Source organism: Ciconia boyciana, chromosome 1 (genome assembly GCF_034638445.1).
Source record: "Ciconia boyciana chromosome 1, ASM3463844v1, whole genome shotgun sequence".
Taxonomy (NCBI): domain Eukaryota; kingdom Metazoa; phylum Chordata; class Aves; order Ciconiiformes; family Ciconiidae; genus Ciconia; species Ciconia boyciana.
Genome location: NC_132934.1, coordinates 60287067 through 60314268, shown reverse-complemented (window position 1 = coordinate 60314268; position 27202 = coordinate 60287067). Strand labels below are relative to the sequence as shown.

The window sequence follows — 27202 nt, the reverse complement described above, 5'->3', positions numbered from 1 at the left end:
CAAACATCCCTGATTCTCTAGATTGCTTGGAAAAACGAAACCTGTGAGGTTTCTATGATTTCCACAAAATTGGATTGATTATTCATTTTGTTTACATGTCTAACTTTTAGTTCATGTAACTGCCCACAGTTTTTGCTCATGGTGCATTTGTACACAGCCTTAGTTCAGTTATGTAATAAATTGGTTTAATTTTGTACACTCTTTTCCCTCTTCCCTGGTTGTGCAGAGAGCAATATCATGCACTCATCCTGCTGATGAGACAATCGTACCATTGACCTCTGGGCAACACATTCTACCTTCCAGCTTGAGCCTGTGAGACAGATAGTCCCTACGCCACTTTACCCTATGCAAATCTATGTGCTGCCAAGGACAGTACTACAGACATAATTTGCAGCATTAAACCAAAAAGGTGAAACCTTGTATGAGAGCTTTGTAATTGGAAATGGGGCCTTAGGTCCTTAAAAATACGGATTGCTAATGCAGAACGAGGTAGGCTCAGAGAATATGCCTGGTTCAGGGAGGGAGAAAACAGAATATCAAGTTATTACAATGCATGTCACAGAGACCTGTGAAAAGCATATGTGCTTGATAGATTGCATGTGATTAGAATGAGGGCCTTAGGCACGGAAACCTATCTATTAAATATCTTTCTTTCTTTAGTCCTAGTAATATAACTATCAAACCTTAGAGTAAACTTCATTTGTTAGGTGAATGACCCATGTGTCTCATATTCTTGGCTTTTTCACACATGCAGAGGTGAATCATCATTACACATTATTAATTGGAATGATGGACAGGTTGCCACTCCCTCCATATTCACCGCCTGCTCATGCACTTGCTCTGCTTTACTGTCACCTAGGGAATACAGAGTGACTGGCCAGAGGGATTAGCACATGGACTTAATTTGTGTGCTCAACTCAAGACGACTGGCAGACATTGTTGTTTTTTTTTTTTTAATAGCCCTCAAAAAAAAAAGAAAAAGAAACAAGTTGTGATGGGGCAGGGGTACTAAATGTATCTGAGGGGGAGCATGTCTATAATTGCACGAGAAGGTAAACAGATTGTAGGAGAAAACGATCAACCCAAAACATTTATCAGTGGACAGCAACTCCTGACTGATTTACCCTTTTTAGTTGGGATGGGGGTTTATTATTATTTTCCTCCTCAGTTTGTTCCCTCCCACTGTTCTCATAGGTTTTCATTTCAGCACAGCCTACTGGCACCCATTCCCAGAAATGCACTTTTCCTCTGCCAAGAACAAACACACAAAGCAGAAATGTTCCTTCTCCTAGTGTCTACCTTCTGGGAGCTGGATCTTCTAGCTTCTGGAAAGTCACAGATTCTGCTAGTCAAGGGAGATGGGGATATGCACTTTGCTCCTCTGATGCCACGCTCTGCCCAGATTTCTCTCAATAAATATTTGCAAGGCAATTCAAAAAGCTCTAGGTCCATTCTCCACGGTTGGAGTACTTGAGATTAATAGAATTAAAGTCTCCTTAAATCCTGAAGGAAGAGCTCAGAGGAGACAGAAACTGTTTTTTGCTTTAACACTGTGTGAGTCATACAATGTTTAGTTTGGGTGTTTGATACATTATAGCATCTAAGCCAAAAAGACAGCTGTAGAATGACTGGCAGGTTAACAAAGACTGGAGAAAAATAATGCAGAAAAAGCACTAGCTTGATGTTGAGAAGGTAGAAAAAAGTCCTCAAAATTTCAGTGTTGCCAACAAGATTTTAGTACAAATCTTGTAGTATGTGGTAAGATTTTATTCTGAAAACTCTAGTGGTGAAATCAAAAGATGACAAAAGAATATCAGCTTTCATTTTTAATTAAAACATTCCTAGCCCACATGGGAAAAAGCTTGAAAACATGACCAAAGGGTACCCCTTGGAAATCAAAACGGAAAAATAAAGAACCCAAATCTTTTATTTTACTTTATTGTAGAATTTCCCCCACCATGAGTTATACCTAATTTCTATGCACTGTTGGCCTTTCACCTCTAAATATTTCTGCCTGGTGGCAGAAACAGACAAAGAACCATTCAGCTAAAAAAGAACTACAGATGTTTCAGAAACTGCAGCCATTCTATTTTGGCAGCAATTCATAATCAGAATTTTCTGATTATGTCCCTTGTCACATTAAAACCCATAAACTAGAATGTGCACATGCTGATCCATATAATAAACTCTCTCCCCTGGAGCTCATTTAGTGAGGTCAACTTTCTTACATACTGCCTCCTCAATAAAGGAATACCATAGCAAAGCAAACTGCAATTAGGAAAAAAAAAAAAAAAAAGAACTTCCAGCCAGTCAGCTTATCCAACAAGTGTGGAGAGACAGAATTGTTTTTCCCTAGACCCACAGCATCAGTAAGTCCCATCTCTTTGCTTGATCCCCTCCTAATTAAAGTCAGCAAAATTAACCTTCAGTCACAGTCAGAAACTTTCTTTTTTCCGAATATCCTAAATCCTTTCTTTCTTTGGCTCTTCACCAATATAAATCAGTGTTCACTCCTGTAGTTTTACACACAGATGATAACAACAGCATCATGAGACAGAGGAGCACGACACACCCCAACATTTCTATCAGCTATAGCTAACAAAAAGGATTCTTTATCAATGAAGCTTCAAAGCTTCTGCAGCAGAAAAGAAGAAAACACTGTGATATAACAATCAGGAATAGAAAATCTTAAGCAGATAGAGTCTCCACAGGGACCCTTTAAAAGAGAAAATGTATTTCATTTGTGGAATAACCCTAGGATGAGCTATGTACTGTAGTCTAACCATTAAACACTTACACAAGTCTTTCAGAAACTAACAGATGTTCCTTTTATGAGCAAAGACAAGTGCCATTCGGCCTTTTTAGACACCTATAAAAATTCAGAAAATTTTAAGCTATTTTAATAGCTGCCTGACAATTTTATTAATGCACTCTGCTACAATGTGATCCTGTTTCCTTCACAAAAAGACTGACTCATACCATGGATTTTTACACACACTAAGGTGCACGTTGCTAATGCCTTCCTCTTGATTAGTAAGAAAAGAAAACCTATTTTACTGACCAGAAGGAACAGAAAGATCCCTGCAGGATTCAACACAAACAGTGTGTCAGCCCACAGAGATCCTGTCTCAAAATGATCCGTGGAAGCTTTAATGATTTACTCAGTATAAACTGACAGACTGAACTACAGAACCTGCCCAGAATCAATTCTGAGGCTCAAATCCTGGCTTCAGCCATAGGTGACAATGAATTTTAAATTTTAATCTTGGCAACAGCTGAATATTTTACATCATCACATGAAGAGCATACCTATAAAAAGTACAATCTTTGCAGAAGAAGAGCCTAGGTCTATGACAGGTATAGTTTATTAAACCAGGGCTTCACTGATAGAGCCAAATTCAGGGAAATTTATACAGCACCTGCTGACTGCCTGACTCTCACTGGTGCCATCAGCATCTCACTTTCTGGCACACTAAATTCACACACAAATAAAAAGTTATGCATGCATTTGGTATTACAACCTTAAGCATAATAGTTCTTGTAGGAATATCATTACTAAACCACCTACACAAGATGTTGAATTTTGTGATGGTTGTGATTTTTTTTTTGTTTGTTTGCTTTTTTTCCTGAAGAAGCTGCAAAAATAGCATGAACCTAGACTGTTACCTCAGGCATTCTGCAGAGCAATATGCCAAAGCACCCACATACTGAGTGTTTGCAAATTTTAAGTTTGAGATTGACTATGTGCCAATCCCTCTTCAGCTGTGGGCACTTGATCCTGCACCAAAATCGCTGTTGACCTTTTCTGGTATTTATGATGTCAGTATGGATTTTTATCATTGTTTGAGCTCCTGACACAAAGCAAACAGCTTCTATAGCATGTTTTTATTAATGCAAAGTATGAATATGGGAATCTCAGTCTTCCTATCAAGTTTGCCATTTCTCCTTCTTGGATGCTTGGTTAACAGAGGTAGGTGATTCTGCCTTACTGCCTTCATCAGCTTCCCAGAGAAGACTTACTTGCACAGATGAACACTAATTGTAGCTTATATTCTCTGGATGACGATCTACAAGTAGTTATTTGAAATACACTAGTTATGTCCTATCCAGTCTCTATTGTTTAAAAGTACTTAAAATATTAATCATATCAGCTAGCTGGATTGTGAGACTAACATGTAGTAGTAGGACATCACTGTTCAATATAGCCTCTGAGTTATGACATGTACTTAGAAATACCATTATGCCCTTAGATGTGGCATTCAACTTAACACAGAGTCCCTTGACACTGATCTCTACAGGGATTATTCAGGTCTCATTTGTGGATCTCAGCTGTGACTCATACATAGCAATGGCCTAAAGGAACCACACAGACACAAGAATTGTCACCTGACACTAGGTAAAGCACAAAGATGGTCTCTTGCTATTTATATGTACAGCACCTGGCACAAAGAGGCTGTGATCCTGACTGGAACTGCAACCTGTAACACAAATAATTATAACGACTGTTATAGTCAGTCCCAAATAAATTCAAAATACCATTTACAATGAATTCTCTTGAGAATCCATATTTAACATACAGTTAAAGCAAAAATCAGAAGTTTGGAAAAAAGAAACCACATTTCAGTACCAAGAGTTTGGGTGAGCAAGAATAATAAAACAATTAGCTGATGTGGCCTTTAAAAGAACATTAAGATTGATGACAGAGAGCATAGCTTTGGACTGGTTCTTTTCTCAGAAGAATTCACACAATTTCTGCAATAAAAGCATATTGGTTACACTAATCCTTGCTGTCTGAAACACTTTGCAGCACTTCATCCAAGAATGCATATGATCTACAGTCCCACTCTTCTGCCCTTAGGCTAGATGCTTTCTCAAGTTTAGAACTGTCAAAATCCAGTGAAAGATGAATAGAAAACATAATCAGTGTCAACTAAGTCACAGAAAACATGCATGACAGGTTATCTTCACCACACTGGCTGCAGATTCACACCTTTGAAGTCAGTATTTTGGAGGTATATATCTGTCCTAGAGAAACAGACTGCTTATCTTTAGGAGAGCAAGAGAGAATGAGGCTAAAGCAGAAATGTCCAAATCCCAGCTGAAAAGCTGGATCTGACTCTTGAAATTTAAGTTACTCGTTCCTAAAGACATATTTATGCATAGAGATTGCATATAAAAGGAATAATAATTATACAACCCACAGTAACTGCCAAGAGAAATTTTTAAATGTTACATTGCTTGAGAGACACTGTTTCAGGCTACCGAAGAGAGGTGTGAATTTCTCCCAAAGCTTAAGGTTGCCACATCAAAGAAGAGACTTTCAAATAAAATCACATATGTACAGCCCTAATTTGTGCACTCAGTTACAGAATAGTTGGATCATTTACTGTAAGGGCGTATGCAAAGAGCTTATCAGAAAAGGGCAGAAGAGCAATAATTTACAAAGGAATCCTACTCCCTTTTTTCCATCTACAGAGCGAATGTAATAGTAGCTTTACCATCTAAAATATTAAGTTACTATGCAAGGGTCTGATCTTTTCAGCAACTCTTAAGACGACAGGAAGAAGAACCTTTGCAGAACAAGGATACTGGGTATTGCAGGTGCTATTTAAAACATACTGTGGGCCTTTCTACACAGCAAATTGGACCTGGTGAAACTGCAAGACAATTCTGAATCTGAGTTTCTTCCAAGCGTGGTGTCCTAGAAAAAAGGAATCTGAGCTACTGGTCTCTCTTTGTCACTATTTTTGTTGGGAAGAAAAGTCTTTCTGGGCACAGAAAGAATTGCAGACTCTAGGACCTCTTCCCTCTTTATCTGGGTGGCTGCAAATTAAAAGAGGCTGTGCTGGAGTGTCTTAGTGGTTATCCTGCAGCAATGCGCAGAAGGAAGTTCTTGCCTTTCCTGCACTGATGTGAAAAATTCTATTTGCTCAAACAACATCCTGGTGCAAGCAGGTTTATAATGGCTATTTCTAGCCAACAATTTGGTGTTTGAACATTTCTAGAAGGAGAGCCTATGGTTCTAAAGCTGCCCTCCAAGCTGGGGTTGGGTATAGTCTCAGGTTCCTTTGGAGAGTGGAACTTCCCTTCATAGGAGTTTTATCTTCTGTTTCTCTTCTGTTTAAGTAATATTTCAACAAACACACTAGATGATTGTCCCAAATAAATCTTCATAAACTTACTTGAGACTTCTGAGGGAGAAACAAGGAGGGGATTAAAACAGTAGTTTAAAACCAGATCCTTTAGAGGAATATTTGGGGCTAATGACATGAGACATCCTTTGAAACTTTTGTAATGCTAGCAGGAGAAATAAAAAGACACTGAGGACAAATTGAGAATCACCATATGATTTAAACCAATCTTTTACAAAGCAGTAAAAGAGCAACAGTATCTCTCCAACTTACTTGCCCTTGTTTTCCAGGATGATCCATGTCCACTGAGTCTTTGCCTAGTGGGGCTGCACCCTATGATACAGGCTGGAGCACAAGCTTGCGCTCAGACACTTTCATTTCTCTCTCCTCCACAACATTTAGGATCACTGTTTTGGGCATACGTGCCTTCCAAAGTCCTCTCCCACCCTAGTCGACTCCTAGGGCCCTGGGATTGTCCCATTAATTCTTTCTTTGTGCATGACCATCTGGGAGATGAGCAGATGTAGACACTGACTAATTTATTGCCAGGATTAAAAAATTGTGGAGAAGCAGGTGATCAGCTGGAATTAAAAAGACAGACCGGACAACTTACAAAATCATACATTTGGGAGTTGTTATACTTATGTTATGAGGGCTGGCAGTAGCACAGGAATTCTGCCTCCATGTGTAAGTTAGAGCTTTTCACAGCTCTAATCAGCTGAACAACCTTGCCTAGCTCTATGGAGACTGACTTACACCCACTTTCTTACTTCCAGTAATTATCCTTCTCCATGTTTCCATATTTTCTGTCTGTATTTTTTTCAACCTCAGGCCTGCCTCTGCTTCATATTCCTGTCTTTATGCTTGGTTTCTTTCCCCAGTAAAAAGCAAGGGACCTTCATTGAAACTATGGCAGAAAATAAAAGCAAGGAGATGATCCCCCTCATTGTCTCAATTCAGATTTTGCTATCTTTGACCATAGAGTGCTCTATGCCCAAATTCAGTTTATACACATTTCTTTACCTGCTACATCATGCTAATACACCATATTCAGTAAAATATTACTATTAATGGGACAGTAGCACACAGTGAGACAGTACAATAGCACAGCACTACTCCCTATGCATACATTTATGTAAATTATAGTTGTCAAGGTACATGTTTATATGAAATTCAAGGTTCAGTGTAGGGAAAGGCTTGGTGAAGAGGTTTGAACAATACCTGAAGAGGAGGGAAAACTTTATATTTCTAATGAAGCAAGTTTGTGAATAGTTCAGTTAAGTAAGAAAGTGAGTGCTTCTGGCCTGCTGAAGGGACATCAGTGTATCCAGAGAAGGGAAAGGAAACAAATGCACGGAGAAGCAGGCACTAGAACCCAGTCCTTGGCTGTAGAGCTGAAGATAATAACTCCTGCCTGTTAGCTGAGTACTGGGAAAAGCAAAAAGGCCTTGTGGATTTCAGCATGGGATAAGTACAGTAAATGTGCTCTTTTTTCTGTCACCTTTCTAACAGAGTGGTTTATTTTGGCTTCTGTAAATATATAGTCCCATTTGCTTAGGCTGACTTTGCTTGAGGTGATTTTAAGAGAGCTGATGATAGGCATCAAGGCTACACTTTTACAGGGCTGTAAATCTTCAGATCAGGATACTGGAATGCCTCCTTACCAGCACTCCAATACATATTCTGAGGGCAAGAGGAGAACAATAAGGCATGTCTCTGACTCTGAAAAGCTAGCAACACTGGAGCTGGGGAGAATTAAATGGTTTTAGCAGTGTGTAGCCAGGAAAGTGCTCTGGTTTGTGACAGGATAGCGGGGAACTTTTCTGTGATCATTGCCTTACACAGTTACTATGAAAGTGTCCTTTCTTGGTCAAACTATCAAGGAGTTTTTCAAGGAGCTGTAGGAAATGGGTATAGGTAGAGAAAACTACTTTAGGTGGATACTTCAAATCCAGAACCCTTTATCAAGTCATTAAGAGAAGCAAGCAGTAACTCATTTCTATTCACATGTATAAATCTGCCCCCTTCACCCTCCTTCCCCATCCAAGTATGATCCTAACTTCATTAATTTTCAGTGGTAACATGGAAAAGTTATACTGAAAGTAATAATTAGGTTTTATTAATAAAAAGTAATATAAACCAAGTTCTTCCAAGTATTGAATACCAACAGGTGCTTGAATGTTAGGTCACTACAGCATCCTCATAATTCTTTATCATCTACTGTATTGTCAAGCTCTCACCTGTTCCAAATAATTAGACCAGTAAAACAAACTACGTAGATAATCAGTGTTGTCAATCATTCTATACAGAACATTGTTGAGGAAAGAGCTCACAAATAGAACAATTATATTAAAATACCACAGATTGAAAGAATGAAAACATTTAACAAATCTCAAATAGCCCTTTTACCCCCACTGTACTGTTTGCTTTACCATTCTCCCTCCCCCACAAATAAAGACAGTAAAAAAATCATTAGAATACCTTTGAACTTGTGAAAGACGGCCCATAGCTCAGCAATGTCAGTGGCAAATGTTATGTCTGTGTCGAGGACAATGACTCGCTCAAGATTGGAAGGTAGAGTCTTAGTCAGAACCAACTTCATCAGCCCGTAAATCCCAGAGTAGTGTTTGTTGGGGATCCAAGACACTTCCGACTGACAGGAAATGGGAAGTGGGAAAGAGGAAGAAAAAATAATCTTCATTAGAGAGAGAAACTCTTCCTGACACTAGTTTCTTGTAATAATGGAGGATCTCTGAGTACCAGCAATACAACAACATAAAATGCCAGGTGGAAAGAGTCATCTAAAATCCTGCTTTCAAATTAACTTCAGAAGCTCTGAAATATGCTAAAGTTTCTGAAAGCTTGAAAAAAAAGTTCTTTGACACAACTGCTTTACACAATATAATTAAAATTAGTCAAGCCTTTCCAACCTGGTACAATCCATTCTGAGACACCTATGTATCCTGATAAAACTGGAATATATTTTTAATCCAAACCTTCAGAAATATTGTAAGTTGCTTTCATTTTCAAATGAAACAAAAACTTATGTGTTTGCCACTCCCAGAATTTTCTGACTCTGAAGTAGAAGTAACATAACTTTTTTTCCTTTTATTTCTTACAGATTTGGAGGTCAGAATTTCAAAAGGCCACTCGTTTGGAACAATGGGCCAAAAAATCGAAAAAAAATTGTTTCTGAAAAACTCAGATTTTCCTTGAGCCTTACATCTTTACATTATAACTACTCACATCACACAGACATGCTCAAAAGTGGAGGAAGTGGGAGAACATTTTTAACCACATTTTTTTGTTTGTTATATATTGAAGAGGCAAACTCAAACATTTACATTTCTTCAGTAAGGGCTAAATAAAACATTTCTACAGCTTCTAAAATAAGTTAGGAGATTAAACTCAGTATTTCATTGTGCTACTGTCACTAGGGTGTTCCATGAGCTATGTTTCTTTTTCTTTCTGTGAGACTCAAGTTCTCAAATATCAAAAGTCACTGCTGAAAGCGGGATACAGAAATTTTTGAAAAGTTCCTATTGCCCTGTCTGAAACTCCTCTTGTTTAATGTTTTAAAGGGCATGCACTACAATTCCCAGATTTTAAGTTCTCCCCTGAGTCATGCTCCCATTAACTTCAATTAGTATTTTGTCTATAGGGGACCTGAGTGAGACAGATTTAAGGATTTGTCCTGGCATGTTATACTTCGGAGAAAGTAGGCAGAAACTAAGTGCATTCATAAAACTGAGAAGATTTATTCTGTTGTTTAACTGCCTCATATCTATTCACTGGCATTCTAAAGTTTATTATGTGAAACAGCTTTTGCACAGAAGAGCTCATTTCCTCCCAAATCCTTCAAGAAAACCTTCCCATAACAGAATGGGTTCCTAAACTTTATTTGGAAGTTGGAAGAGTGGTTGAAGAAAGGCTAATAATAGCTGCTTACAGTGCATTTCTTTTTGAATATAAAGTAACAAGGCTTCTGCCGGTGTAAGCTGACCTGCTCTTTTCCCTTCAAAATGGCACACAACTCCCTTCTGTATTCTCAGGATTCATGTACCAGTGCAGAGCTTTCCCTCACTGCTAAATTAATTAAAAAGACCGAGGGTACTAGAACAAACCTTTAAGGAGAAAGGCAAAATTTTAAGAGGAAAGGCAGGAAAAGTAGGTTATCTTAATACAACCCCAAAACAGAAAGTGCAAACTGAAGTGTGAAGTTTTATTTGTTTTTTTTGAAAGGTATCTCATCCTGGCAATACATTTGTGTGTTCCCTTGTATATGCATATAGTTCATATATAATCACTTGCATATACAATCTGGCTGGCATTGTCACCTACACATGTCTATGTATTATTTACCTGTGCTCTCTATAGGATTTGCACTGTAGAATACCAGAAGTAGCACAAATAAGGAATGCTAGGACTCTGGTAGAAACCACTATGAAAGAAATTAGAGAGTGAAGTAACACATAGCATAGTTTTATCTATGGTTCTAAAGAGACATCATTCTTATGTCATTTTTTCTTCCTTGCTCTCTCTTTAATTTGTATGGTGCTTAGAAGAGAAATCTAGTTTCTGTCTCTGAGATATATGCCAATATTAAGTCTCTAGTTATATAAAAAATAACCTCAAAGCTCCCCAGAAATTTCTTCTATGTGTGTAACAGAAATAATTTCTAATCCACACCCTCAAAACCCTAGTTACTTGTGGTCCTAGCTCTCCCACATGATGGCCCTAGGAATGGACCATCACATCAAGGTGTCAGCAAAGCAGTATTTACCCTGCTTCCCCAAACTCTGCATATCATTCTGAATCTGCCACTTGACCTCCTTGTGCTAGACCAGCCATAGAGATCAGCCCTCTAATCATGCTGACATAGTAAAAGAGTTAAAGTAATTTTACAGACTTGAGCTTGCTTTTATTATTACCTATCCCTATGTTATTAATTTTGGATGGCATGTCCTTCATTTAATTAGTCCAAATGCAATACTGCTCTGGAATAACTTCTAATATGCTTATGCAAATAAGCCTAATAAGGCAGGGGTTCAGATGTCACATGGGTAGCCTGAGACAAGCAGGGAAGGTAAAAGGTGGCTGGAAAAGTAAAAGTCACCTGCAAGGAGCCATTACTTTCTTTGCTCTTGAGAATCCCAATTCTAACACCACTGCAGTGTATCACTGCAGGGAAGAGATCCTTGCCTGGCTGTTCCTTCCGATCTGGCACACAGAAGCCAAAAGCCTGCCATCCTGAAGCCTGATGTCTGAAAGGATCGCTTTTGAAAATGAAAGGAACAGTCCCTATTCCAAATGGTCCATCACAGCTGGCTAGCACGTGTTTTATTTGAGCGTACGCTGAAGCTTGAACTGTCAATCGGTTCAATGTATCTGCAGTTTTCTCTTCTCTGATGCAGAGTTGACTAAGACATAAAGAGGGGTCCTAATTAGTCCCCAGCATAATTTCTTCACTGCTTTGCTATTCATGAATAATGTAACCGTTCCAAATTCATGCCAAGGAAAACTCCTTACGCTACATCACAGCACTGTGAAGGCTCACTCTCTCTGGATATTACATATAGTCTTACTAAAAGAAATACAAGAACACTATGGTTGAAGAGGTGCTTAGTAGTTAAGAAGTGCCAGTTTGAGATAATTAAGATGGCCTAAGCACAAACTCTTGCAAAATTCTGCAACCTCCAAGATGTCCACTGTTATATACCTGGTAACATTGAGGCATTTCATTTGTCTAAATATTGTCTAAATATTTTCTGTAAGTATTAATACATCTTTTTTTCTCTAGCATAGTTAAAATGGCCCATATATGGAACATTTGTGAATCATTTGCTGTACAAGCTAGATCAGAGTTGCCTTCAGAGAACAAATATTCCTAGAAGATACGTCAGGAACAGAAAAAAATAGAGTTAGTAAAAGAGGAAAGTGAAACAAAATAGTGTGACATACTTTGCCATTTGTATAATTCTCAGTTCAGCAGAAAAAGCACACCTTGGATGTCTAGCTCTCAGGATCTGGATTTTTGTTCATGAAAGGAGAGTGAAGAAAGGCATTTAGTTGGTGCCGACAGTGATTCTCTTAAGTAAGCTAAGTGAAATAATATCTTCTCACTAAAGATCTTTCATCAAAACCATCTTTATTCTTTCTATAATTGAAGACTGAAAATACACTAAATTATCTAAATTATTTGGTGCTTCTGGCTATGAATATAGAAATTATGTGCCCATGAGTCTGCACGCTATACACAACTGATCACTCTGGTAAATGCCAGAGAAGAGGGAGCAACAGTCTCCAGGTCCAGTGACACTTACCAGCAAGTTGTCTTCCCTAATTATGCTCTGACTACCTCTGGGAAAAGATGGCTAAAACACAGTGGCTGTACACGGCCTAACTCAGCTTTCTCACAGTTGCTACCACTATATAAACGTTCATTAGGTTAGCAGAAGTGCCCTTTTTAAGGAGAGAAGCCTAATACAGACATCCAGCTTAAAATCAAGCTTCCCTGTTTCTATGACAGAGAGAGGGGAAAACAGGGGCTCCTTCTCTGTTTGTGAATGAACTGTATAGTGACTACATTCCCAAGTATTTAGGTATTTTTATTCTTAAAAACACCTGAGTCTGGTTGCCCACACATTGAGATCAAAGAGCACAACTCATCTACCAAGTAATCACAAATATATCCAGCCAGACTTCGACTCTTATACTGTACTTCTTTAGGGAATTGTAGTGATTCTTTTTTTTCCCCTAACTATGCTATTTTTTCCCCCGCAAACAGGTGATGGGGAAATTTGCCTAGGCTTCCCAGGTGAATACTGATTGCTCTGTAGCTGTCAGTGAAATCTGTACATGGGCAGGTGTCTTGAGCCTCTTTGAAAAGGATGGAGACTTGGTGTTGCAGACTTAGCAGAGAGCAAATCTGGAAAACACTACCAACATGAACAGAACGACAACGGGAACAGTGACCAACAGGAAAGGACAAACAACTTATGGGTACCTGTATTGTGTCAGATCAAAAGTCCACTGAGCTCGGTAGCTAGCTTCTGATAGTGGATGGTGGCAGGTGACTACTGAAGAATATAAAAACAGGGAAATTCTACAGTGATACTGCCCCCAAATATACTCCCATCCTCAGGCAATATGCACCAAATGTTGGAGCTAGAGGTAGTATTTTTTTCATTAACAGCTTTTGATGGATTTTTCGTCTGTGAATTTGGTTGATTTTTGAAGTCCTGTAAGTTTTTGGCAATGACAACATCCTGCAGCAAAGAGTGCCACAGCTTATTTACAACTCCTGTTTGTTTGGACCCAGCTATCTACCAATTTAATTTGGGTCACATTCGTTTTCACAGAACTACCAGAACAGTAAACCCATTTCCCTGAGTAGTCGTGGCTAATTCAGAACCCAACACTGTACACATAAAGTTAGGATTCTTTTTTCTCATGTGTCTTACTCTGCAAATATTTACAGCTGCCACCTGATCCTCATTGGGATAAAGACAAAGAAAACAGCTCTTAGAAAGATAAATGTGGGAAGTAGGGTGCAGGGATGGGTGCTAGTCATGAGCATAAGTGTGGAAAAGAACAGGGCAGGTCCTCTAGCTGAGTGAGGAGAAAAATGCACTTTGAAGTTACGTGCCAGGATGAGATACAGTTTCATATTTGCTAAAAGCCAAATTAATGAAATTCAATTACTATCACATTTCTATTTAAACCTCGTGCTCTTAAAGGTCATCAGTCTTACAGGCTAAGATACTTTGTTTGCAAATATGATTTTGCTGCACTCACCTTTCTCTTTGCTACATTACTAAAATTATGATAAACAGAGCAGTAAGGTGAAGCACAAGAAAAGAGGTAATGTATTTGCTGTCTTACTTAGTGCTGGTTTATATATACACAGACTGGAGCATAAAAACAGTAGCAAGCATAGAAGCAGAGGAAAGCCAAACTAAGATTCTGTAGGATGGTACATGTTTCTCTCATTACTTGCCATCTTCCCTTAAGTACTGGAAGTTGACAGACAACCTAACAACCTGGCTTGCTATGTGCTTCTTGGATTGGGAGGGCGTATATAATAGTACCATTAAACAAAGCACTCAAGAGTTTTAGCTAGACAACTACATAAACCTGAGACTGCATTTCCCTTCCAAATGCAGCCTTTCCCCAGTTAACCAGATCTGACTACCTCCATACCAGAAGAAAATCTATCCTGACTTTTCCTGATGAATAGGTTTCAGTCTATACAGCATCACAGAATCACAGAATGGTTGAGGTTGGAAGGGATCTCTGGAGGTCACCTGGTCCAACCTCCCCTGCTCATGCAGGGCCACCTAGAGCCGGTTGCCCAGGACCGTGTCCAGATGACTTTTGAATTTCTCCAAGGACAGAGACTTCGCAATCCCCCTGGGCAACCTGTGCCAGTGCTCAGTCACCCTCACAGTAAAAAGTGTCTCCTGATGTTCAGAGGGACCCTCCCGTGTTTCAGTTTGTGCTCACTGCCCCTTGTCCAGTCACTAGGTACCTCTGAAAAGAGCCTGGCTCTGTCTTCTTTGCACCCTCCCTTCAGATATTTATATACATTGATGAGATTCCCCCTGAGCCTTCTCTTCTCCAGCCTAAACAATCCCAGCACTCTCAGCCTTTCCTCATATGTGAGATGCTCCAGTCCCTTCATCTTAGTGGCCCTTGGCTGGACTCTCTCCAGTAAGCCCATGTCTCTCTTGTACTGAGGAGCCCAGAACTGCACCCAGCACTCCAGGTATGGTCTACCAGTGCTGAGTAGAGGGGAAGGATCACGTCCCTCGACCTGCTGGCAATACTTTGTCGAATGCAGTCAAGGTTACCGTTAGCCTTCTTTGTCGCGAGGGCACATTGCTGGCTCATGTTCAGCCTGGTGTCCACCAGGACCCCCAGGTCCTTGCCTGCCAAGCTGCTTTCCAGATGGATGGCCCCCAGCATATACTGGTGCATGGGGTAGTTCCCAGGTGCAAGCTTTTGCACTTCTCCTTGTTGAACTTCATGGGACTCCTGTCAGACTCTCTTGTCTGTTAAATAACATTTTTTTCCATTTTCTTAACAGAATTTCTCACTGTCCCACAAAATATATAGCACTGTAGCACCCCCTGAGCTAAAAAAGTGCTTCCTGTTCAGCATGATAAGATGAGGGAAGTTTGGCTGATGAAGTGTTTTCCCTGGCAGCATGTCCTTAAACACTTTACACTGGAAAAATGCAATCTTCAATACTGTATTGATTTTCTCACTACATTCACTGCATCTTCCATCTTATGCTTGGAAAAAAAATCAATCAAAATAATCCTCAGCTATGACATAATATCCCCATCCCCACTCCAAATAAAAGACACCCTTTCTGCTCAGCTGACTTCACAAAAGCACCACTACAGTCAGTATCTTGCAAGAAAGAGCCTGAATGTCAGACTGGCTGGGTTGATGCACCAGGCTGAGAAACAGCAAAGTCTGGAGGCAGAAGATGCCACTTGCATGCACCCCTCTCAGAGGTGGGCTACTAAACGGGGTCAAATAGACCCAAATTCCACTGCCACCCAGACCTAATGGCAGGAGATTCACTGTGGTGGGGAAACAGCCAACAGCAAATAGGAGGAGTCAGAAAACAGAAAAGGCTGGGGGAATTTGAAAGGGCAGTCTGTAGGTAATTCTGTCTTCCTAGAGCTTTCACGCCAGGTTTTGCTATTAAAAAGATCTGGCACCTACAATATACTGATTGAAATAAAGAGAGATGTGAATTAGGCTCTGTAATGAATGACTTGATGGAAACCTGGATTTCCAAAAGTATTCAGCGTCTACTTGTCCTCACTGACTTCAACATAGGCACTATCTTCCCGATGATTGTATCAGTCAGGTGATAAACTAACTTCAGGATCTTAAAAAAAAGCAAACGAAGCAAAACAAAACTTCCAGGCCCCAGCACAATCATAAAGAGTGTTGCAGGTCTGCACAAACTGTATCTGAATTTTTCTGAATTGTATCTGACACTGATCTGAAAACGAGTGCAATCTACATGGTGCAAGAACTTAAAGCTGGAGGGATCTCTGTGAAGGAAGACCAGCCAAATTATTTGGTAGCTGCTGTCTTCAGGCAGCCCTTACAAATGGCCCAGGCATGGGAAACAGCCCTGAAAATTCTGATGTGTGAATCAGATAACAATAAAAATTGTTATTTCCTCAAACTGGATAAATAACTTCCTAGACACAGTTGATATAACTTGTTTTCACAGCTTTTTCATTGCTTGTTTAGTGCTTTGCTGCTTCTATGAACACTAGAAGTAGCGAGATAATTTTTTAAAAAAATCATGTGACCTTTATTTAAGACAAAGCTAATAGAACTGGGGCTTTCATGTAATTTCTAAACTGGAGAAAAATACTGCCACCATTTTAACGACCATCATATTACTAAGTTTTTTTGCAACACAAAGCGGAAAAAGGGGGAAAACAAACAATATCATATTGCTGTCACAGGACAGGAACTTTTCTTGATGCAGAGTTTTTCTCATCACTGTTTTTCAATTTCACACAGGGAGAACTTCAACCTGCTGTGAATTTTTGCCATATCTCTTCTCACATTCATGAAAACTGAGTCACAATTCCAGCAGCAGATGAGGGTTAGTTTCAGGATAATCCTTCCCATTTCACATTGACCATACCTCACAATATCTAAACTCTTTGCAGGGACATCCGGCTGATCCCCTTTCTCACTCTTTTGCTTCCAGAAGACCAATATCAACATCTTGCTGCTGAGATTGGGTTAACTGAATCATTGAGAAAGGAGGGGAATAGCAGGTTAAAATTAACTATGGCTAACATTCATGCCTGTCTTTAACACACTGTATTTCTTTTTTAAAAATAATAAGAAGAAAAAGAATAAAAAATGAAAGAGAGAGACCAATTGCAAGTGACCAAAGAGCCTGGGCGGAAGAAGGTGAGTGTCACCTGTAATAGTTTCCTCAGGAGGAATGCCAAAAGGAATCTCCTTGCATCTCACCTTCAGAAAATCACTGCCTTTGCTCCATCCTTATCAGGTATCCAGCAAACATTAATAGAAGAACCTTATTTAAACGAAAACAGACTCTTCTGTTAATGTTTGCTGGATAACTTGTAACTTCAACCTTGAATTTAATTTTTTCCTAGGTGATTCACAGGTTTCGATTATAGTGATATTCCCCCCCATAACAGGTCCTTACTATTTATATGAATGGTTGCCAAGGAAACCAGGAATCCAGCAAAGCTGGGTAACTTTTCTAAACTCAGAATTTCTGGTGCCTGAGTATTTAAAAAAATAATAAAAATTCACATTGAAAAACAACTGTAAGGAGATGGGAATTTATACATTTTTGCTAAAATTCTTTTTCTATTTCTGCTGGCCTTTGCTGCTGTTCTTACTCATCACAGAAGCACTGGTGACTTTAATAGAATTCTGCTTCATCTCTTGCTTTATGAACAGATGATATCTTCCACACATACATGCAACAAGTCTGGATACAAATAGCGGTGAGCAAAAAGGTTGAGATAGAAATGGATGATTATCTGAACCTCTGGGTCCCGGGTAATGTAGAGCAAATGCAGAAACCATGGAACAAGCCAGAACTGGAAAGAAGATTAGACATTAAAAAGGCAGAACAAACAAAACCTCCCAAATCAGCATCAGCATACAGCAAAGGAGAATAACTGCAAATTAATTCTCATCTCTGTAGCAAAGTCCATAACACAGTCGGACTGATGATGATGCTTGTTTTTCTTTTTTTCTTCTTCTTTCTTTCCAGATCTCTCACCAATACAGACATATACACAAAGGGCAGACAAGAGGGAAAAACCTGATTCAAGAATGCTTCTTCAAAACAACTTCCTTTATAACAAAATTAACTGAGGGTGCCAAGAGTTAAGCCATGCTCCGTGTCTGGACCCAACATGCTTTATACAGATGAAACTGCAGACTGTTACATAAAGTAAAATTAATGTTTTTTTTGTCTCTGCCATTTAGGCAACAAGATATTCAGCCATACAGCTTCTTCAGAAAAGAAATGACCAAACAGTAATTCACCTCCTGGGATCTTTGAGGATTATCTCCCTCCCCTTAGGTCTTTGGCTGGCTTTTGTCCACAAGGTTTCCATTCCTCCCTCCTTGCTTAGCCCCACCAAACTCAAATGACCAGTTTCCATTTGACTCTGAGTCCTTTTCTTTACTCTCATCTGAGACATTCTTAATTTTCTCCACTGTTTTTTGCTGTCTCCAAAATGCTGAGTGCCCTCTTTGGTTTTCTCTGTTCATTTGTGCAAGATGAGACTGCAGAACAGAAAAGTCTGGCCAGTCTCAGTTAGTGCTGCTGCTTGTTCCTTTGGGGCCTCTGGCCTCAACTCCAGCTGTTTTTCAGTGTGGCAGTCAAGGGTGGAGGACCTACAAGAGTCTGAGCATCCTGAGAGAGGTCAGTGAGAATAAACCAAACACCAGCCTCCCAGTCCTACCTCTCCAGCAGATGCAAAAATGCAAGTCTTCCCTAGAAGATAAGATAAAGCCTTTTTTTTTTCCTTCCTGTCAGTGAATGAGTGAAAAGAGACACACAATCTGGACTAGATAAAATGGCAGGAAGCCAGAGCTTTCTGCTAAAAGCTGACTGACAGGTAGATCTGGCTAGAATTTGGCCAGTGGTCAAAAGCAACTCATGGCTGCCCTTCTCACTTCACCTGAATGGAAAGATAAGAAAGATTAATTGCACGCTTTAATTGCTGGTGAACTCAATCAACAAGCTCTTTGTACTAATCCATCAGGGAAGATACAAATCCATGAAAATATTATCGTTGCCAGCTTTTTAATTTTAGTAACTATGCAAATACATGCATATTAGCTGCAGCCGTTATATGTTCTGGCAAATTTCCATGCAGCTCTTGGGGTCAAAGTCCAGAGGCATCCAATCTGTATTTTGCACGACGTCAGGATATTAAACAGGTATCATCAAGACGTACTGTCCAGAATAAAAAGCAACACCATCTCCTGCATAAACACATGTTATGTTGGATAGATAATATCTTCAGCCTAGTGACAAAAATGTATCTGAAGTGGGATTTTTTTCCCTATTGGATTTTGGGCAAGAGTCGTTTTTTTAAGGATGATGAAAGAAGGTAGCAGGACAGTTACAGTGACTATTATTAACCAAGTAATGCCTGTCAGGAAACTGCAGGTCTAAAATATTAGTTATCACGTGCAAAAACCCCCCAACCAAAACCCAAAAATGCTGAAGAAAGGATTTCTCACCCTTTTAAGACTGAAAGATCTAGTCCTGTTTGTATCCAATACAAAACAGAATGTACCTCAACGCCACAGCCAGAGTTGCAGAAGATGATGATTTGTGGAAAGGATGGGGGAACGCAGCTTCCACCAGACCTCTGACATCCTAATATGAGGTCAAAACATAGCAAATACATATGAAAAAAAAGGATTCATTCTTCTATTCAGAAGGAAATCGCTAGCTACTATCTGGCATCTCACCAGTAAAATCACCTCTCTCCAGACCTAAACTTTTACTGTTTCTACCTTCAGAGCAAGAATGCTGAAACTTCAACAGCTGAAAATACTGCACCAAGAAACAGGCCATTAGTGGGTGGAACACACATCCAGCTGGTGGAAGAAATGCCATATCCCATAAAGAACTATTAGTTCTCTTATTTTCAGCAAAAGCAAAGAATTTGCAGGAAAACAAATCATCCTCCATCCTGCAGGGTTGGAGGCCAGGTGAGTGGGAACTTCTTATATTGCAATTATTGCTTCAAGAGAACAAAAATTACATGAAGCAGTGTTCTTTTCTCCAATAGTAAGTATTATAATAGATCAAAACTCCTGGAGACTAAAATGCTCCAGGAATACATCTGGGATAAAAAGGATAATAAAGGATAAAATGTATTACAATTATGAACAAGCAATATTAACAATAACCTAGTATAAGAAGCACTGAATGCAACAGGGGGGGGAAAAAGTATTTTTCTTTGTTACTAGAAAAAGGTAAGATGTCTCTCAAATAATGCAGCACTAACTAGAGAAACAATCTGAAGAAAATAAGGACATAACTGGGAAAGCTGGGCTCCTCCAAAGCAAGAAATATTGAGCTTGATGTTCATGACACCAGTCTAGCTTCTTGCCTAGGTTCTGGTTAAATATTGGTCAAATACTTCACATAACAGTGAATTTGCATGAGTGGTGTTTAAAGGAAGAGTCCATGTAGCAGGCATGTATTGCTTACACTGCTTGAAACTTTTGGTGTGAGGGCTAAGGCCACTGGTGTCACCCTAATTTCATGTAATCTTGTAGTTTCACCCTAAGGACCATCAAATAAAAATGCAGTCAGATAGACAGGTGAGCACAGATCCTAAATGGCTGACTAAAACAATACAGCTGGAACCATTTTAGAAAGGCTTTTAACTGTATCAGCTAAAAGCTGTGGAATCCATTCCACTGTGAAAGGGGTCAAACCTGAAGTAATGGAACAGTATATGGGAAAATTATCAGGGGATTGAAACACTGCTGAGTTTTCATCTTTGTTGCTGAAAGGGTGAGACCTAGACACCATCATCTTACCCTCAAAAAATGAAACCATTGCAGGATTAAGTCAGTTTGATCTGAAAAGTGATATCTCCACTAACAGAAATGAAATTTCACAATTCAGAAATTCAAATGTTCTCATGTCAAGCTGACTCAAAAAGAGGTACCATCAGTGGCATCTAATTAGTAACCTTATTATATATCTCAAAAAATGAAACTTTTGCAGGATTAAGTCAGTTTGATCTGAAAAGTGATATCTCCACTAACAAATACAATTTATCAATTTAGAAATTCAAATGTTCTCATATCAAGTTGACTCAAAAAGAGGTACCATCAGTGTCATCTAATTAATAACCTTATTATGTATCTCCCCTTTCAAGCAGGTACTCAAACTCCAAATCAGCCTGAATGCCCTTGCCCAGGCTGAGATGGTTTCAGAAGACCTATGAGAAGAGTGACTTCACTTCACTGTGTGCTCAGCTATGACAGATGCACAGCATGGCTTGTAATTTCCAGTGCTGTGAAAAAGCGTCATACAAAGAGGTGTGCCCAGGTAAGATGCACATCATTTTTCACCACAAAAACGACCATTTCAGCCCTAGTCCTTCAGAATACTTTCTGCCTACACTGCCTGCTGGACCGCTCCGTGGGAAGGCGCTCACATCTGAACTATCGTGCAACACTTCCCTGAATTCCAGTTGTTTCTCAGAAACAAGCCAACACCAAGTACTTTACAAATGATGAATTCTAACAATTCCAGCTCCCTCGTGGCGAATCAAGGATATTCTTGGAGTCCTTCCAGCCTGATACATTTTTTCAGTTTATCAATCAGACATGGAAATATATACACTTCAGTTCTTTGTAAATCTAAAAGCAAGGATCACTAAACATTTTTATAAGATGCTTACATCAATAGCAATCCTGAATAGGAATGCCTTGAACAGTCACTGCTGTTCTTCTATCAGTAATCGAATGCCCTATGACAGGGAGGTGTCCTTATGAGCAAGTGAAAAGCCTTTAAGATCTAAGACCATAGTCATTACATGTCCTTCCAGCTTTTTATCTGTTAGTGCCAAGAAAAGAAATTGTGCTGGAAAACAGGATGACCATTAACTCTCCCCAGCAAGTACAGGGGATATACAATCTATACCCCTTATGAAGATCAAAGTGTTAAATAATTTCTGTATGTCCAAGGTTAAGACACAAAATGCTTTCATTTCTCACGGATGGATGATGAAGTTCTGAGAAAGCAGTTGCCGTAATGGGGATACACAGCACAAACAATACTTGCAGCAGTCAGTTCGAGGCACTGCGCGTTTTCAATTTCTTTTTTCCCAAGGCACATTGGATAATTTTTGTCAAACTGAATAATTTTTGGAAAATCTCATGTGCAGTTATTCATCTTTTTCTCCTTCTCTGCTAAAATAGCCATCCCTGGAGGTGCAGCACGTTGCTGCAATAAGAGTGACGTTTAAGAAGCCGAATGCCAAACAGGCATCCTTGCTATTGAAATGTCACAGTCACCTACTACGATACAAATGTGGGTGACGGCAGTGGAAGAGAGTTGGCTCCTTATTCCTCACTTCACACATGTTAAAAAGAAGAGCTACCCTGGCTTCCTGGTGGAGGTAGTACATAGTGACTGTACTGCTTTTCCCTAGAGTCAAGAAAAAGGTGGAGCTACAGAGAAGCCCACAGCAGTTAGAGATAAGTTATAAAATTAACAAGGAACTCCAATGTTTCCAAAACATCAGCAACAGCAGGAAAGTGTAAGGGGTTTATAAAGCCAGGCAAGAGGCTTTCTTTTGGAATAGCCAGCTGTGCGGCAGAAACACTGCACAATGTATCACAGTAGGCAGACTGAAAGAGGCCCAGGAAATACATTGCATGACACTGCGCTTCATCCCAGTATACCAAATTCTTACAGTTCCAAATCTTAAATTAACTGACAATATTGGTAAATCCAAGGAGAAATTACACAAAAATCTGCAAAAAGCTATTCCACCTTTGCTATCTTGCCTCCCTCCACAGACAAAGTCAGAGGTGAGGCTGCTCATGAAACCTAGATGTCACTGAGCAGATGACAACTGCTGGAAGTCAGTAACAGCACCATGACTCCCATTCTCGTGAGCAATTTCTGACCAGCCTCACTGGTTTCCACAGCACTTCCTTCATCACCTCCAGTTTTGAATAGGCAGAAATTTAAGACCCAGTGTGATTTTACGTAAAATTACTTTTTTCATATTCTAGGCCTGAATAATAATGGAAAACACATCTAATAATAATTTGCGATGTTGCGTGGCTTTTTTTGTACAGAAGAGGGACCGGGCAGCGGAAGTACTACTTAGGATACTCAGTCTGCACAGATAGATTCTGACCACTTCACAAAGGTTCCACTGTGCTGGAGAGTTTCAATTGCTATCTGTTTCTTGGTGGATACTCATTTCCTCCCAAGCAGTCTGAAGGAAAATATCTTGGTTTACAAAACCTGGCTTGTTAATGTCCAGTCATCTGTACTGAAAACCATGGATAAAAGACCCTGTTCTTAGCATGGTAGCATTGTGTCACAACCACAAGCATATTTTATCACCTGAGACTTCACGTCTCTAGTATTCAATATACTCATTAGCAAACACATAAAATCTCAATTATAATGTGGGAATTCAAGTCTAAAACTAAGCCATGCAAGTTATGAAAATCTGTACGTTTTGATTATAGACTTTAGTTTTCAAAATCTTAAATTTGCATTATTTTTTTTTTTAAAGTTATTCTTTAAAAGAGAAAGGGAAAGGGCAGGAAGAAACAGCAATCTATGCTTATTATTTCACTGACACATACAGTAGGCCAGGTTACAGAAAGACAGAAGGCTGGTGAAATACAAGAGCATTGCAAGCCCACCATAAGATGTGACAGTATTTGACCAAAACCACAGTGCTGTAGAAACACTTTAATTGAATACCTCCCACTGTGTAAATGAATGTAAACATAGACAGATGCTGTGTTTCACATCCTGTATTGCATTAATAGCAATTAGATCTTGCATATGAAGTGGAAAAGAAAGGAAGGAAGGTAATGTACGTCTGCTTTATAACTTTGTGTGTCTGCCTCTGAGGCATACAGTAAACTACTTAACAGATAAACAATCATGCTCTACCCTTGAACAATATACAATCTGCATGCAGTGCAATGCAAATATAGTCTAACTGTTATAATCCGTGATAGTTAGTAGCCAGTCACTAGTCCTGTGAAAATAGATGGTTATGGATGGCTGCTTCTGCAACATCCAGTGGAACTGTTTGACCAGGAAGATCACAGAATCACAGAATCGTATAGGTTGGAAAAGACCTTTAAGATCATCAAGTCCAACCGTAAACCTAACACTACCAAGACCACCTCTACACCATGTCCATAAGCACCTCATCCAAACGTCTTTTAAATACCTCCAGGGATGGTGACTCAACCACTTCCCTGGGCAGCCTGTTCCAATGGTTGATAACCCTTTCAGTGAAGTAAAATTTCCTAATATCCAGTTTAAACCTCCCCTGGCGCAACTTGAGGCCATTTCCTCTCATCCTATCGCTTGTTACCTGGGAGAAGAGACCGACCCCCACCTCTCTACATCCTCCTTTCAGGTAGCTGTAGAGAGCAATAAGGTCGCCCCTCAGCCTTCTTTTCTCCAGGCTAAACAACCCCAGTGGAATGCAGGAGAATGCTGGCCAGTTTTGCTGTTCATGGCTTTATCAACACTGCCATCATTGTTACCCTCTGCAGTTGATGTGACTAACACTGAGCTAATAATCTGTTCATCAAATATCATCTCACATCTTCCCAACTGCCAATCAGCTCCCTCGCTCCCATGTTCAGCAGGTGGTATCTGCAGTTCTGTTGAAGTATCTACTTGAACATGGTTCCAAAATTGGTATATGGCAATGTATGATACATACAGCCCCACCAATGCTATCATTCATTGGTAAAGCTTCCACTGGTAGCAAAAACATTCATGGCATTTGATTTGCTTTTGGTATCTTTTGTTGCACAGACACTTACAAACAGACCATATGTTAAAAAAGCCAACATTATTGGGATATTGGCTTAGGGTATCTCTTGTATAGACAATACAATTTGTAAAACAAGACACTTGGTTGCTGTCTGGATGTGAAGGATGAGGGATGAGTGAAGGGAGTCTCCATGGTAGGGGTCCGTGCAGGGGGCATCTTAGTTGCATTGGGTGAGACATCCTAAAACACAGTTCTGTCCAATTTTTATAATCCATGGTCCTACATGACCACTGCAAGACATGATTAATCCATCACTACAGATTACCTTAACCTACATACAAAACATTTCCTAACTATCTTAAGTATGTACAAAAGACTGTCCTACACAGTCATTTCTGCACAGGTAGGAATGTTTCTATCGATTGTCTTACCCTTGTAAAATTGATTAACTTTGCAGCAGGAACTGTTTGGGAATCTCTGGGACAACCAGATTCTCCACCCAGGATTTTAATCAACACATTTAAGCATACAAATTGGTCTAGACACAGCAGGAACTGCCTGGGAAATCTCAAGAACTGTTTGAAATTCCCACTGGGACAGCTCCTGTAACAATCTGTCAAATACTTCTTGTGCAGATGGCCAGCAGTTCAGTCAATCACCTAGTTTCAACTCGGTCTGCTGTCTCAGACCAGCTCTTTATCTCATCTATGCAGATGACTAGCCTGGGAGTTCCTGGACCACTCTGGGAATTAGTAACTTAAGTGCATTGGGAGTGCACACAGGCACAGTCCTGAGACCCAGCTACACTACAATTATAATTAAATAATTAAACTTTATTCTTCTGTTTAAATATCATAGCCCTTGCCCATCTATCTGACCAAATTATGTCAACGTCTGACCTACTGAATTGCCTTCACAGTTCAGATGGAAGTGGCTAAGAACTGACTCATCTCATGCTTAAGTAAATGCCTGAAGTTAGGTGATATTTATGCCACACCTCATCTCAGCTTGGTTTTGCTTTCTGGATCACACCACTGTTTTTGACTGATTGTGCAGACTACATCAACATTTCCAATATGAAATCACCTAGGGCAGCACTAGTAGTGAGATTTGTGGTCTACTGGTTCTGGGAACAGTAAAAGCTGGAATATTGTCCCTATATGCAGCAAAGTGTGGCGCTTTTCACATTTCACTTTCAGGTCAAATGCTGATCTATTGCAAAAACCTATTCACCACCCCTACCTTCAAGTTCACAGATCAATTGCAGCATGTTTGTGGGCTGAACTAGTTAAAGGACATGGCTTTTCTGCCTTACCAGTGATGAAGAGACCACGTTTATCTGGGCCATCAAGATTCACACACAGCAGAGCAGGCAGCTGCTCATTCTACCTTCTGCTTCCCTCAGTTCACCTGATGCTGTCAGCAGTCTGTCAGGCAACATCTGGGAAAACAAACTTGCCTCATCTGTATTCCACATATCACACATACAGTACTGCTTTATCAGCTGCTCCTTCTGCTCTGGGCCAATGAAGATCACAATGGGTTTAATGCCTATACTTCCTTGTGATCGAGATTCCAATGTGACATGAGATTCCATGTTGAATAATGAAGTGTAGAAGCTAAGTGCTTGTGTTGCACATCTTCAATAGTTAGCTATGGAGTTTCTTCATTTAAGAGTGGACTGAGAAAAACACAATATCCTGCAGCCTGATATTTACAAGCCACAGCTGTAATGGGTCTTTTAGATCACTGTTTCACAGGTATGCTTTTTTATTTTATTTAATGTTCAAAGAAGACAATTTTCAGTTTCCAGTTATTTTGTGGTATGCATTGCTGTAATACCTACATCTACTGCATTAGGACCAAAGCTGAATAACACAGCTAATGTGATCATACGAAGTGAATCTACATTGCCAAGTAACTTTCCAGTTTGTAGTCACAGCCATATGTGACCACATAAATTTGGAAGAGTTATGTGTGGGCCATACTGAGTAGAACAAGAATGAAGTCTGCAGCTATGGAATGGCTCAATTACTGGCACCACTATCAGCTGCCCACACTTCAAGGATGCTTATTGCTTATTACTAACTGCATGTAGCAAGTTTAGTTAATGGGAGAGAGTGGCACTGGCAGTACAATTCACAATCTGAACAGCTTCTAAGTTGAGGGAGAGCTTTTAAGCACAGATCTCCCTTGTGGCTATTGGCAAGGCAATGAGGAGACAGGCCAAGTTACGTTGGGGGAGGTTACAAGCATCTTAGTAGAACTGGCTGTTACAATCATCGAGCTAGCTGTTTGAAAGAAATATATCCAAGCAAGCTCCCATCTTAACTGTGTCTGACCCTTTTCCTGGAAATGCTGTTATCTTGGCTCAGCTCCACAGCCAAGTCTCCTCCTCTTCGGCCCCATTCCCTATCATGTGCCTCAAGCAAAGATAGACCTCTCCCTGGCCATCCTTTCCTGTGCTCCATCCCTCTTCCAAGCAGGCTGGTGTTAGTTTGG

The 27202-nt window shown here is 39.8% G+C and overlaps 1 protein-coding gene across 3 annotated transcripts in view; it reads right to left on the bottom strand.

The window, feature by feature from the left end:
• LARGE1 (LARGE xylosyl- and glucuronyltransferase 1) overlaps positions 1 to 27202 on the bottom strand; it is a 300884-nt gene that overhangs the window by 106500 nt on the left and 167182 nt on the right. For all 3 annotated transcript variants that reach the window (XR_012043802.1, XM_072870284.1, XM_072870273.1), the window contains one exon: positions 8613 to 8784. Coding sequence is in view for 2 of the 3 variants with exons in the window: in XM_072870284.1 (XP_072726385.1) it covers positions 8613 to 8784 (172 nt within the window). In the remaining variant the exon portion in view is untranslated. The remainder of the gene's footprint in view (positions 1 to 8612; positions 8785 to 27202) is intronic.